This window comes from Bufo gargarizans, chromosome 1, assembly GCF_014858855.1.
Source record: "Bufo gargarizans isolate SCDJY-AF-19 chromosome 1, ASM1485885v1, whole genome shotgun sequence".
Classification (NCBI taxonomy): Eukaryota; Metazoa; Chordata; class Amphibia; order Anura; family Bufonidae; genus Bufo; species Bufo gargarizans.
Genome location: NC_058080.1, coordinates 494,538,183 through 494,552,736, shown reverse-complemented (window position 1 = coordinate 494,552,736; position 14,554 = coordinate 494,538,183). Strand labels below are relative to the sequence as shown.

At 43.0% G+C, this 14,554-nt stretch overlaps 1 protein-coding gene across 1 annotated transcript in view; it reads left to right on the top strand.

The window, feature by feature from the left end:
- Positions 1–14,554, top strand: part of CARMIL3 (capping protein regulator and myosin 1 linker 3) — a 95,609-nt gene that overhangs the window by 65,899 nt on the left and 15,156 nt on the right. The window contains exons 21-25 of the mRNA XM_044287936.1: positions 6,136–6,308; positions 9,895–9,963; positions 10,051–10,144; positions 12,201–12,296; positions 12,384–12,512. Of these exons, the coding sequence (XP_044143871.1) occupies positions 6,136–6,308; positions 9,895–9,963; positions 10,051–10,144; positions 12,201–12,296; positions 12,384–12,512 (561 nt within the window). The remainder of the gene's footprint in view (positions 1–6,135; positions 6,309–9,894; positions 9,964–10,050; positions 10,145–12,200; positions 12,297–12,383; positions 12,513–14,554) is intronic.

Sequence of the window (14,554 nt, the reverse complement as noted above, 5' to 3'; positions counted from 1 at the left end):
AGCGGACGGAGGGGGGGCCCACTGGACACCAATTAGTTAACTACAGGGGAGGGAGGGGGGGCTGGCTACCAAGAAGTTAACTACAGGGGAGGGAGGGGGGGGGGGCGGCCGCACTGGCCACAAATGAGTTAAAAACAGGGGGGGGGGGGGGTCTGCCCCCTGCTGCCTGGCAGCACCTGCCAGGCAGCAGGGGGCAGTCATGTACACAGTTTTTCAGTATATTCTAACCTGAAGCGTCCCCATCACCATGGGAACGCTTCTGTGTTAGAATATACTGTCGGAAATGAGTTTTCACGAAGTGAAAACTTAGATCAGAAAAAGCTTTTATGCAGACGGATCTTCGGATCCGTCTGTATGAAAGCAACCTACGGCCACGGATCACGGACACGGATGCCAATCTTGTGTGCATCCGTGTTCTTTCACGGACCCATTGATTCGAATGGGCCCGTGAACCGTTGGCCGTGAAAAAAATAGGACAGGTTATATTTTTTTCACGGCCTCGAAACACGGGTCACGGGCGCGGTGTAAAAACGGTGCACAAGCCGAGTTTTCTACGGCCCCATTGAGAGTCAATGGAGCCGCAGAAAAAAACGGAAAACGGCACAACGGCCACGGGTGCACACAACGGTCGTGTGCATGAGGCCTGAACGTTGTGATGTGAAAACCTCAAAAACCTTGGCGGAATTGTGTTTGGTTTTTTTTCAATTTAACCCCACAAAGATTTTTTTTTCCTGTTTTCCAATAACAGACATGGTAAATTAAATGGCGCCCTTAAAAAATACAACTTATCCCACAAAAAAATAAGCCCTGATATGGCTACATGAACTGAAAATTAAAAAGTTATGGCTATTGCAACATGGGGAGGAAAAAATACAAAACCAAAAATGGGCCTAGAAGTCAGGAGATTAATTACCGAACAGGGAGAAAAAAACATTATGGCCTTAAAAAAATGGTACAAAAATAAAATAGAAAATATGCCTGGTCAGGAAGGGGGTAAACAGCCTGTTCTTGAACTGGTTAATGCAGAAAGTATTCTAGAAATATATGGAAATATGGCTTTAAGATAAAGCTGATGGAGTAATGATGACAATATTATGTAAATATTCATAAATAAAGTATGTATGATTATTGTTCTATAGTCAAGTAATCATAGATGTTCTGGTAGAAACAGAGAGGTTCAGGGGAACATGTAAGAATTATCTTGCCGAGATCCTCTGGTTAATGATTCTTCGGCCTTTGATGCAAAGTCTGTGATCAGATTGAAGGTGGCAAATACTCGTGCTTTTCCTTCCATTTTGCTGGTCGTCTCCCATGGTGAGATTAGAAATATTCCAGTGACTGCAAAGCATGTTAAACAGTACTGCAGCTTGTAAATCCTGCCCCTGTGGAGAAAGCAGTTCTGCATATTTACCGAATCGTTCCTGCAGCATTAGCTAAGGCAGCAGAACCTTCCACAGAGTAATATACCCAGACAGCTAATGCTCGCAATCATTCTCTAGTTGTATGTAAATTAAGCTTCAAAATTATGGACCATTTTAACATGATAAAATAACTTCTACATATATTAGTGGTTACCTCAATCAAAAAATGTTGTTACCGTTCCTTCATTGATTTTCAGACCCCTGGATATTCAGTTTACAACCTGCTCTTATTTTCAGACTTTTTTCATGTGAACGTGTTCCTTCCAGTGATACCTGCTGCATAGGAGGTGTCCATGATGCTGCTGTCTCATATAGCTCTCATGCATATGTCGTACCCCAGACCTGCGGGTACGACAAATTGTTTATTATGTATGATGTGTATTATTGTTTGCCTCTGGTCGTAGCTACCAGCAAGAAATGGATGGCAAAGCTTGGCAGGAACAGGGCTAACCACCCTGTTCCTCCCCTTTTGGTAGGAGTGGGCTGGTGCTGCTCCCTGCCAAGAGTGCCAAGAGAGGGAGTTCCTCTGTGGACACAAAGAGGAGAGGGAGCAACTTGCTAAGCTCCTGATACCCAATCTCCAGGGAGAACTACTCCAGCTGTCCTAAAGATGTGAGACTGCTGCATCAGCATATACAGACATTGATGTAAGGTGAGGAACTACAGTCAAGCCACCCATCACCAAACCACCACTAGGCTAGTATCACCTAAGTGCGGTATTGCAACTATCCAATCTGCCTCCAGATTCCTTGCTGGTGCCCAAGAACAACTGCACTTATTATATGTACCGTATATACTCGAGTATAAGCCGACCCGAATATAAGCCGAGGCCCCTAATTTTACCCCCAAAAAATGGGAAAAATTATTGACTCGAGTATAAGACTAGGGTGGGAAATGCAGCAGCTACTGGTAAATTTCAAAAATAAAAATAGATACCGTACCAATAAAATAACATTAATTGAGGCATCAGTAGGTTAAATGTTTTTGAATATTTATTTCAAAGAAAAACAATATGGTATCAACAATAACTTTACCAGTACAAAAACCAACTAAAGCAAATATTCGATTTTTGGGAAAATACAAGTTCATGCGAAAATTTGAATGCGATTTTTTTTGCGAATTTTCGCAATCAAGACCTAGACTCGAGTATAAGACGAGGGGGCTTTTTGAGCACAAAAATATGTGCCCAAAAACTCGTCTTATACTCGAGTATATACGGTATTTCAAGTTCTACGTTGCACTTAGTAAAAAAAAAGGTAAAGGTAACCTGTCACCTGGATTTTGGGTATAGAGCTGGGGACATGGGCTGCTAGATCGCTGCTAGCACATCTGCAATATCTAGTGTTTTTATTGTGTCAAAAAACGATCTTATATATAATTATATGTAAATGAACCTTAGAGGAGTCCTGTCTCCTCCATGCTTCAGAGATGAGTCCAGCGTTCTCTGACTCTGAGCCCAGCTATGCCCACTGTGAAGGAGCCCAGCACCGCCCCACATCCTCCGAATCTCATCCTTGCTCCCCGACGTCACAAAACTAGAGCGCCATAATCTCGCGATGCTCAAGCTTGCACATGCGCAGTTCATTCCCTGAGGCTGATGCCAGCACAGGGAAGGAACACTATGCCGACAGTGCGCAAGCGCTAGCTCGCGCATTGTGAGATTACGGCTCTCTAGCTTTGTGACGTCGGGGAGCAAGGAGGAGATTCGGAGTATGCGGGGCGGTGCTGGGCTCCTTCACAGTGGGTGTGGCTGGGCTCCGGAAACGTTAGTAACAGCTCCTTGGGCTTCTTACTTGCCTCATTTACATATATGTAAAATCTTTTTTGGGACACAATAAAAGCACACAGAGTTTTGAGGACTGGGTATTGCGGATGTGCTAGCGACGACCTAGCAGCCCATGTCCTCAGCTCTATACCCAAAATCCAAGTTCCCTTTAACTCTGGCCCCATTCTTCAGTATTATATTTCCACTGCAAGGATCCAAAGGGAGCAATGGACTGAGGAAGTACACCATGACAGAACACTTCATCAGGGCCACTATCACTCCTATCCTCTACATAGGCTGCTCAGGAGGTCGCTGCACATATGCACAGCTTTCTTCTTCTACAGGCCTTGGAAGATTCTCACACGTACTGATAGTCATTGATGCTGAGTAGTGTGTGTGTCCCCCCCCCGCAGAGTTTGCCTTGGGTTCTCTCTGCTCATGTACACAGCCTATGTGGTTCTCCCCTGCAAACTGCCTTGTGTGTGCTTTTTTCCCTATCTACAGCCCGAGCTGCCTTCCTTAGACAAAATCTTCCCTCTCCACACTCTGATCTGCTGTGAACACGGTACCAGTGAAAAACTACATCTCATTCCGCAAAAAAATCCATTGACAGAAATATAAATGCTTTACAGGAATGCTGCAAAATAAAAAACAACTGTCAGGAGTTCAGAGATAATGGCCAAATATACATCTGTCAGAGCAGGTCCCTGAAGGATGCAGATACAATAAAAGTGCAGGCTGTGGTACAGAAGCTGTTGACAATTTTTGATAAAGACCAACAGAAAAATATATTTTTAGCCCAAAGTGTAGTAAAATGCAATAATGAAAATATTTGCCCCAGAAGGTGTTCATAGGCTTTAATGCTAAAATAAGTTTAATAGTAAAGGGGTTAAAGTCCATATGTCACTTTCACTAAGAAAGCATGTGCACCGGCAAAGTGCACTGGAAAAATAGTGGGGGCATACAGTATATACATCTGGATGCCAGAAACACGCGAGTATATCCCCACCACTCGGACATCAGTCTAGATGATTAAACGGGTTATCACATGATTAATGTAAAAAACAAAAATCAGACAACATATAGTACATGGCAATCTCTATCAGAACCAGCCCTGTACCTCACATGGATCCAGAGAAATCCCCATTTATTGCGCTAGTAGAGTCATATCAAGCTGACAGCTCAAGGGGAGTGTCTATTCAGCTGCAGCTAAGGGGGCGTGTCTCAGCTCTACCTATCACAGCTCAGGGGCCAGTTGAAAGATGAAAATGAGCATGTGCGGCCTTCTCAGTGAGCAGGTCAAAGAAATAAGAAAAAAAAAACAGCAGGTGTCGCTATACCGATTCATTTTATTGACTAACTCACTGGCTATACTACATTTTTTATTATATGCAATTACAAAAGTATTCAGATCCAGGTGCTAATTTTAAAACTGTAGAATATTTTTCATGGGACAACCCCTTTAAGTTACGGACTGTAATGGAGATATTAATACGATTATGAAAATGCACTTTTTAAATTGCTTTTCATATTGTACACATTTTGCACAGGTATTAAGTAAGCTAATTGACTACATCATGTTGACTACATCGTGTTGGCATTTTGACCAAGTATGTTTCTTGAGAAAGGTTGATACTTGAGCCGAAACATTGGTAGGTGTTTTTCCTGCAACAATAATGAAGCACTGATGGTATGCTGACATTCTGCTGCTTTTTATTGTGGATTTATGTTAGATTCTGTAGCACCAGCAGAAGAAAATGGTAGTACATTATAAATAAAGACTATTTAGAAAACTGTTTACTTGCATTTAAGAAGCTAATAAACAATAAAAATCAGTGCCATGGTGTCCAAATCCTTTAATCTGCTACAATGGCTCCCTCCGGCAGTCATGGGCGTCATATTACTCACCTCTCTTCTCTTGAGCCGGTGGCCAGGATCTTCTCACCCCGTGCTACTTACCAGGCCATCAGCTTCCCATCAGTCTGCGGCCTGCGCTTCTCTGTGAAAGCCTCCAAGCCTGTCACTAGTGCACTCGTGCGCTTCCCAGCTATTAAAGCGCTAGCGAGTGTGCACCCTTGTTGCTTCCAGCCAATGCCTCGCCTCTTGTGTCTATTTTAGACACCTTCTTCAGGTGGAGGGTGCCTGAGCATTAGGTTGCTAGCTTTGCTAGTGCTCCAGTGAAGGTATGCTTATCTGTTTGTCTGCCTGTGTACCATACCTTTGCCCGCTTATCGACTCTGATCAGCCACTGCCTTCCCTGACTATACCCTGAATACTGTATTGAACCATTGCCTGCCCTGACCTCGGACCAGTTTCACGGATACATACAAACTCTGCCTGCCCTGACCTAAACCTGTTTCTGACTTTGAGTTTTACCTAAACCTTTGATGCTTCACATTGGTGTCTGTGAACCCAGTGTGTCAGCTGCCAACTACTATTTCAGGAAGTGGCGGCCAGGTTGGCTCTCTGCGAAGTCCAGATCCCTGTATAGGGGTTTAAATGTGAATACCAGGGGATCGCCAAGACAGCGCCCTTAGGTTTAGCCCAAAGCCAAAGTGGATAGTTGGCACATTGGGTCCATTGGGTTACATAATATCTGTAAATGAATTCAAACATTCTTATTTACAGATAGAAAAACAATGCCTGATTAATTTGAGGTATAAGACACTTTTTAATGTTGCATTATGTGATCAAATACACCCTGCATTGTTCCAACTGTATTACTGGATAAACTCAGCTGGTAATAAAATATGTATAGGTTAATGGAGGAAATGGTGGGTTGAAGTGATATACAACATACTGTATACAGTAGCATCATTTTTAAATACTGCCTGATAAAGGAGCCTCGGTGCCCTGAAATATTGCTTGACACAAAAGTATTTAATATCACAATATTATAAAAGATATGGGTGCATTTATATACTGACAGCTTCTCTTTGTTTCTCGCAGTGCCTCCAGTCTCTGTCTCTCACAGACTCTCGATTGAAGTCTCGCACATGTATTGTTTTAAATGCTCTGGGGAGTAACACATCTCTTCAGGAATTGGATATCAGTGGTAATGGGATGTCTGACATTGGTGCCAAGATGCTAGGAAAAACCCTGCAGATAAATAGCACACTGCGGTGAGTACAGAGGAAGCCTTACTGTTATACTGTCTGGAATAATCTGTAGTGAAAGAAAAGACAAGATAAATGAAAATACAATGTTATGGTTGGCTTTATACATAAAAAGACCTTTCCCTTAGAACACTGTATGGACAAGATAAGTATTTCACCCTATCCCTCAGACTAGTGGGTACCAATAATGACACTAGAAAAGTATCAGAAAACAAAGCCATTTTCTTTTTTTTATATGAAAAAGAGCTAATTATGTCCTTTGTAACTTGAACCTTAAAGAGTAACTTTTTACTATGAATCAATAGCACAAGCCTTGATAAGAAAGTGTGTAACTTATCGGAAAAACGCTTCTTTCTCCACTAATCATTCTTTCCTGCTCCCTAGTCTCATGCGCTGGCTGTAACTGTTTACTTACTATCAATTCAATGATAAATTCCATCTTTAGTGAGGCAGGGATGAGACAGATTATCCATCTTAATAATAGATCAGGTTATATGGAGAGATCCCCTGTTGTGTCTACGGTGTACAGTAGCTACTCTCCATTCCCTGCCACTGAACTCCCAATGAGAGATGGAGCCTAGAGAGGGAGAAAACTAGTACAAATGCAGGATACAAGTCATATTGTGGTTTGCAATACTTATATTACTCACGTACACATAGGATGGCTAATGCTGGGTTCATATATAGCATATTGTGGACTCCACAAAGAAACTTTGCAGCACGGCACAGTACAATGCACTTTAAGGCCACACAGTCACCATGCTCCATAAATGACGATTTTTGAATTTATAGTAAATGTTCTTAAATTAAGTATATACAGTACATACAGTCTTTTTTCCTCCTATGGGGGAACGTTCTCTCATAGTCAAATCATGCAGGCTTCTAAAAACGGAATATGCATAATTTGTCATCAGCCAGCACTCACATAACCATGTGTATAAAGAGCGTCCCTATGTTAGGCAGGGAAATGCCTATATTAGATCAGCATACGGAGGGGCGGTGCGGGAACTTGACGTGGACCTAAAGGCCACATGTTGTAGACGGGTCCAGATTGATGGAAGGTGGGGCTACCCAAGTAGGCGGTGACAACAGAAGTAGGTGGAGCCAGCAATTCCATAATGCAGCACAATATAACACCCCAGCAGAACCAGATACCACAGTGCAGCACAATATACCACCCCAGCAGAACCAGATACCACAGTGCAGCACAAAATACTACCCCAGCAGAACCAGATACCACAGTGCAGCACATTATACAGCCCCAGCAGAACCAAATACCACAGTGCAGCACAAAATACTGCCCCAGCAGACCCAAATACCACAGTGCAGCACAGAATACTGCCCCAGCAGACCCAAATACCACAGTGCAGCACAGAATACTGCCCCAGCAGAACCAAATACCACAGTGCAGCACAAAATACTGCCCCAGCAGAACCAGATACCACAGTGCAGCACAATATACCACCCCAGCAGACCCAAATACCACAGTGCAGCACAGAATACTGCCCCAGCAGAACCAAATACCACAGTGCAGCACAATATACCGCCCCAGCAGAACCAGATACTACAGTGCAGCACATTATACAGCCCCAGCAGAACCAGATACCACAGTGCAGCACATTATACAGCCCCAGCAGAACCAGATACCACAGTGCAGCACAATATACCACCCCAGCAGAACCAGATACCACAGTGCAGCACAATATACTACCCCAGCAGAACCAAATACCACAGTGCAGCACAATACACCACCCCAGCAGAACCAAATACCACAGTGCAGCACAATATACAGCCCCAGCAGAACCAAATACCACAGTGCAGCACAATATACCACCCCAGCAGAACCAAATACCACAGTGCAGCACAATATACCACCCCCCAGCAGAACCAAATACCACAGTGCAGCACAATATACCAGCCCCAGCAGACACCAGATACCACAGTGCAGCACAATATACCACCCAGCAGAACCAAATACCACAGTGCAGCACATTATACAGCCCCAGCAGAACCAATACCACAGTTGCAGCACAATATACTAGCCCCAGCAGAACCAAATACCACAGTGCAGCACATATACGACCCCAGCAGAACCAATACCACAGTGCAGCACATATACCACCCCAGCAGAACCAAATACCACAGTGCAGCACATAATACTGCCCAGCAGAACCAAATACCACAGTGCAGCACATAATTACTGCCCCAGCAGAACCAAATACCACAGTGCAGCACAGAATATACTGCCCCAGCAGAACCAAACACCACAGTGCAGCACAGAATACTGCCCCAGCAGAACCAAATACCACAGTGCAGCACAGAATACTGCCCCAGCAGAACCAAATACCACAGTGCAGCACAGAATACTGCCCCAGCAGAACCAAATACCACAGTGCAGCACAGAATACTGCCCCAGCAGAACCAAATACCACAGTGCAGCACAATATACAGCCCCAGCAGAACCAAATACCACAGTGCAGCACAATATACAGCCCCAGCAGAACCAAATACCACAATGCAGCACAATATACCACCCCAGCAGAACCAAATACTACAGTGCAGCACAATATACAGCCCCAGCAGAACCAAATACCACAGTACAGCACATAATACAGCCCCAGCAGAACCAAATACTACAGTGCAGCACAATATACCACCCCAGCAGAACCAAATACCACAGTGCAGCACAATATACCACCCCAGCAGAACCAAATACCACAGTGCAGCACAAAATACTGCCCCAGCAGAACCAAATACCACAGTGCAGCACAATATACCACCCCAGCAGAACCAAATACCACAGTGCAGCACATTATACAGCCCCAGCAGAACCAAATACCACAGTGCAGCACAAAATACTGCCCCAGCAGAACCAAATACCACAGTGCAGCACAATATACCACCCCAGCAGAACCAAATACCACAGTGCAGCACAAAATACTGCCCCAGCAGAACCAAATACCACAGTACAGCACAATACACCACCCCAGCAGAACCAAATACCACAGTGCAGCACAAAATACTGCCCCAGCAGAACCAAATACCACAGTGCAGCACAATATACCACCCCAGCAGAACCAAATACCACAGTGCAGCACATTATACAGCCCCAGCAGAACCAAATACCACAGTGCAGCACAAAATACTGCCCCAGCAGAACCAAATACCACAGTGCAGCACAATATACCACCCCAGCAGAACCAAATACCACAGTGCAGCACAAAATACTGCCCCAGCAGAACCAAATACCACAGTGCAGCACAAAATACTGCCACCTTCACCACAGCATTCAACTGTATCACTGCCCTGAGGATGGCGATACGGTTGAATTCAGGAGGGAACTTGCGGCTGCTGGAGGGTACTTAAGTACCTGATACTCCTAGCATTTTTTTTAATGCTAAGAACATCAGATAATTTTGTACGCAGCTGCCAGCCGTGATGGGGGGTCTGGTGGCCTCCAGGGCATTGGCCCACCTAGAATTTTCCCTGTGGGGTCTATTGCCAGTTGGTCCTGAACTTACGTTTCTGCTGCACATGTATACACAGTATATTGTTTGCAGTAACTGCCTTTCTTCCATACCGTTGCTTTCAGGTCTGTTCTTTGGGACAGGAATGCTGTTTCCGCTTCTGGATTTATGGATGTAGCTCGAGCTCTTGAGAAGTGAGTTAACAGCAAATTATTGTCACCAACTTTTATGCTTCTACGTTTCATCTGGTCATCACACAAAATAACTCTGATATCACACAGAAATAGAACCCTGCGCTTCATGTCCTTTCCTGTTGGTGACATTTGCCAGGCATACCAGAGACACCCTGAGAGAGCTGAAAGTGCCTGGAGGAAGGTAACACGGATACAATCTATGTAACTCATGTATTCAACAAATGGTGCAATGCATTTCTTAGCAAGTTATAGACCGCTGTTTAGGGCAATATATAAGTATGGAATGCAGAGTGCATAGAACAGAGTGGCACGGTCGCAGTGCAAGCCCACAGAATTCTGTATTATACTCTTCAGACCTCAGAGTCACATTTTTATATGATCAAAATGTGAGTATCATCAGCATTACCTAAACGGGTTGCCATACTTCAGCAAATGGCATTTATCATGTAGACAACGTTAATACAAGGCACTTACTAATGTATTGTGATTGTCCATATTGCTTCCTTTGCTGGCTGGATTCATTTTTCCATCACATTATACAAGGATCATTTCCAGGGGTTCAATCCGTGCTTGCACACTATAGGAAAAAAAAGTGTCAGCCTCTCTGGTGGCCGAGACCATGGGAGTGCGCATACTCCAGAACTTTTTTCTATACTGTACAAGCACTGCAACTGCTGCTGGATGGTGGGGTGATCATATTCCCTGGAAACAAGCAGGGTATAATGTGATGGAAAAATGAAGCCAGCAAAGGAGGCAATATGGACAATCACAATACATTAGTAAGTGCCTTGTGTTAATTTTGTCTATATGATAAATACTATTTGCTGAAGTGTCCCAACCCCTTTAAGGGCCTTACATTTATGATTTTCTGCAATGAAAAATGTATTGGTGGGAGTCTGACTAATCGGACCACTGCCTATACCAATTACAAGGTACTCTGATTGCAGGAGAATGGTGGCCACATAAGCCACACATGTTATAATGGTCAAACCCTGGATGGGGTCAAAAGTTGCATCTTAGGCCCTCATATATGGGTTAGGTTTACCGTCACCGATCTGTTCTACTGATGTCAGGCTATAGGCTATAGTCATAACATTGTATATACCTGGTCAGTAAGCTGCAGGCCAGCCATGAGCATCTGAAAATGCTCTAGGCGTTCATGCTTGCAGGTGACCCAATAACTGGATGAGGGATCTGCTCGCAAAGGAAATCCCTAAGGGCTCATGCACACAAACGTATTTTCTTTCCGTGTCCGTTCAGTATTTTTTTTGCAGACTGTATACGGAACCATTCATTTCAATGTGTGCATTCTGTTTCCATCGTCCGTATTTCCGTTCCGCAAAAAATAGAACATGTCCTATCCTTATTACGGACAAGAATAGGACTGTTCTATTAGGGGACAGCTATTCCTTTCCGCAAAATACGGAATGCAAACGGACGTCTTCAGTGTTTTTTGCGGACCGCAAAATACATACGGTTGTGCATGAGCCCTAATACTGTGGCAACCTCTAAATAGACACGCTTTAATTTTCTGTAGCGTATGTTTAAGTAGCTAGTATGTTACTGAACATAAATAATTTATGTGAGATTACGTGCGTATTATCAAAATGGAGCATGAAGCATCATAACTAGAGATGAGCGAATTTCATATTTTGAAATTCGTTCACACTTTGTGTGTTGGTAAAAGGTGAATTGCGTTATGCATTCCGTTACCATCATAATAGAAGTCTATGGGCTGCAAAACAGATCTGTCTTGTTTCCGTTATGCAGGGAAGTCCTCTCCTGCATAACGGAAACGGGACGGATCCGTTATGCCGCCGATTATGACGGAATGAATAACGGAATGCCTTTAAAGGCATTCCGTCATGCATTCCGTCATTGAATTGCATTATGGTCCGTGGTAACGGAATCCATAACGCAATTCACCTTATACCAGTAAACGAAGCGTGAACGAATTTCATAAGTGGAAATTCGCTCATCTCTAGTCATAACTATAGGGGTTACAAAGACTGCAGGGGTACCCATGCAGAATTATAAATGCAATGCAGATTTTGCATTGCGGTTCTGGTCTGGAAGGCATAATAAAGATACTTAAGTACATAATATAGATATTTTGGACACAATTTTAGTTCTTTACTAGATGCAGTGATTTGTATTTGACATACAGTATTTATAATAGAATATCATCATTATACTATATATATATAAATATACTAATACAATGCTTGTTCTCACAGATACATAGCTGTCTCCTTCGAAACTCTCAGACATTGGCTGTCTCTGACCAAAGAGCCCTCCGGCTTCAACAGGGTGTGACAAGCAGTGCGGAACAGGTGCGGTATGCTTGCTTTCCGCTGCTTCCTCTGTGCCTACCCTTATATCTTCTTTGACAAGTCCTCCTATTCTTCTTGAACCATTAGATGCTACAAACACTGTCCATGTTGATACAAGATCACATCAATGCTCTGCGCTCCTGTGACCTGGAAACTGTACAAGAAGACATCATATGTGCGAGACAGCTCCTCAGAGATGCCAAGAACTGTCGCGCTGTGAGTTTTACATGCCGTCTTAGGCCTCTTTCACACTACAGTATGTTGCATTCAGTGTTTTGCGTTCCGTTTTTCACGGATCCGTTGTTCCGTTTTTTGCTTCCGTTGTGGTTCCGTTTCCGTTCCGTTGTTCCGTTCCGTTTTTCCGTATGGCAAATACAGTATACAGTAATTTCATATAAAAAATTGGGCTGGGCATAACATTTTCAATTGATGGTTCCGCAAAAAACGGAACGGATACGGAAGACATACGGATGCATTTCCGTATGTGTTCCGTTTTTTTTGCGGCCCCATTGACTTGAATGGAGCCACGGACTGTGATTCTCGGCCAAATATAGGACATGTTCTATCTTTTCAACGGAACGGAAAAACGGAAATACGGAAACGGAATGCATACGGAACACATTCCGTTTTTTTGCGGAACCATTGAAATGAATGGTTCCGTATACGGACCGTATACGGAACGCAAAAAACGGACCGTATACGGAACGCAAAAAACTGTAGTGTGAAAGAGGCCTTATAGGCACATTGGAGAATTGGAAAATGTCATTGCATAGCAATAAAATAAAAAGACAAACCTTAGGGATTACATGTAGTCAAATGCAGAGTATCTTGTGTAACAGACATGTTCATCCAGGCCCCACCAACAAATTATTTTCAATGCCGTATGTATTGTAAGGAAATGTGTCATCAGAAAATGACCTGTTGTTTAATATATTTTTAAATAATTTTTTATTTTCCATGTCAATATCTATATTTAATCAAAAACAATAAAATCCTGCAGTTTTCGCACTGACCACTAAGCCAAATAATAAGCGCCACTTCTTGGCCTGTACAGATCACTTTACTGCAGTTATCTGCTTATCTATACACAGCGGTGATATCATTACAGGCAGGATTAGAATGACAGATAAGACAGGATCCAGCGTTCACAACAGGTGGTTATCAGAGCTTATCTATTCTTTCCTTGTACAATGACCTCGCACAGGTCACAGAGCATGTCTAGACATATCTGCCATAAAAGTCAATGATATCCCCTTCTGACCATTCTGTCTATGGGCCATGGGGCAGCCGTAAAGCAGTTTTCTCAATGCCTTCTAAATGCTGTTAAGAACAACTCAGGCAAGATGGCCGCCCCCATATTCATGTTCAGGAAATAGAATAAATAAATCTGTAACCAGAAAATAAAAAGCGTGTCGCTATCTGGTTTTAACTGGGAGATAACATTTTTGGTGACACATTTCCTTTAAGATAATTAGAAAAAGGCAGATAGGGTTTGTTTAATATCACAGATGCAGTAAATGTGACCTTTATAAAATAAAAAAAAATGCATAGTTAGCCTGTTTTATATGTTTTTCTTGCTAAGTCAGCATGCCATTATAAAAAGGCGGAAATAACTGCAGAAAGCAGGTGTTTCAATGACTTGGAAAAAGAGCATTTTATTCACAGCTTTATACGGTAATATGGTATAAAATACCCTGTTCTATCCATGATATATTTGAACACTCTGACCCAGATTACGAATCCTAAAGATGGAGTGAGCTTAGACAGGCTGTCTGGACTTATCACTGGGGATCAGGCGGATGATACATGTGGTGCAGGGACAGACACTTTTCTCGGACTCTCTACCAACTATTTGTTCGCTTACTTTTGAGACAGAGATTTACACCAGAATTGTCACGCACTGTTGGCGCAAAGTGGCACATCTTACCATCTTGGCCCCTTTCCTACAAAGTTCCACCTCTTTGTGCTAAACTTCCCCCCTTTTGGAGCAAATCAGAAAAATGGAGAAACCCTATTTGCGCCAAAATTGCACCAATTTGTACCACTTTTTAGACAGATTGTAGGCACTGGCATATTAGTAAATCTGAGCTTCTGAGGTTTTTCTTCTTTCATGTCATTATCTATTGTCAGCTGCAGAACCCATAGATTCATATTGAATTTGTTTTTTATTTAAATTAATAGAAACCCCTATATGTTCCTTGTGCCCAATTCTCCATCATTTACTATAAGAAATACTGTAAGTCCTTGTGCTTCTAAGA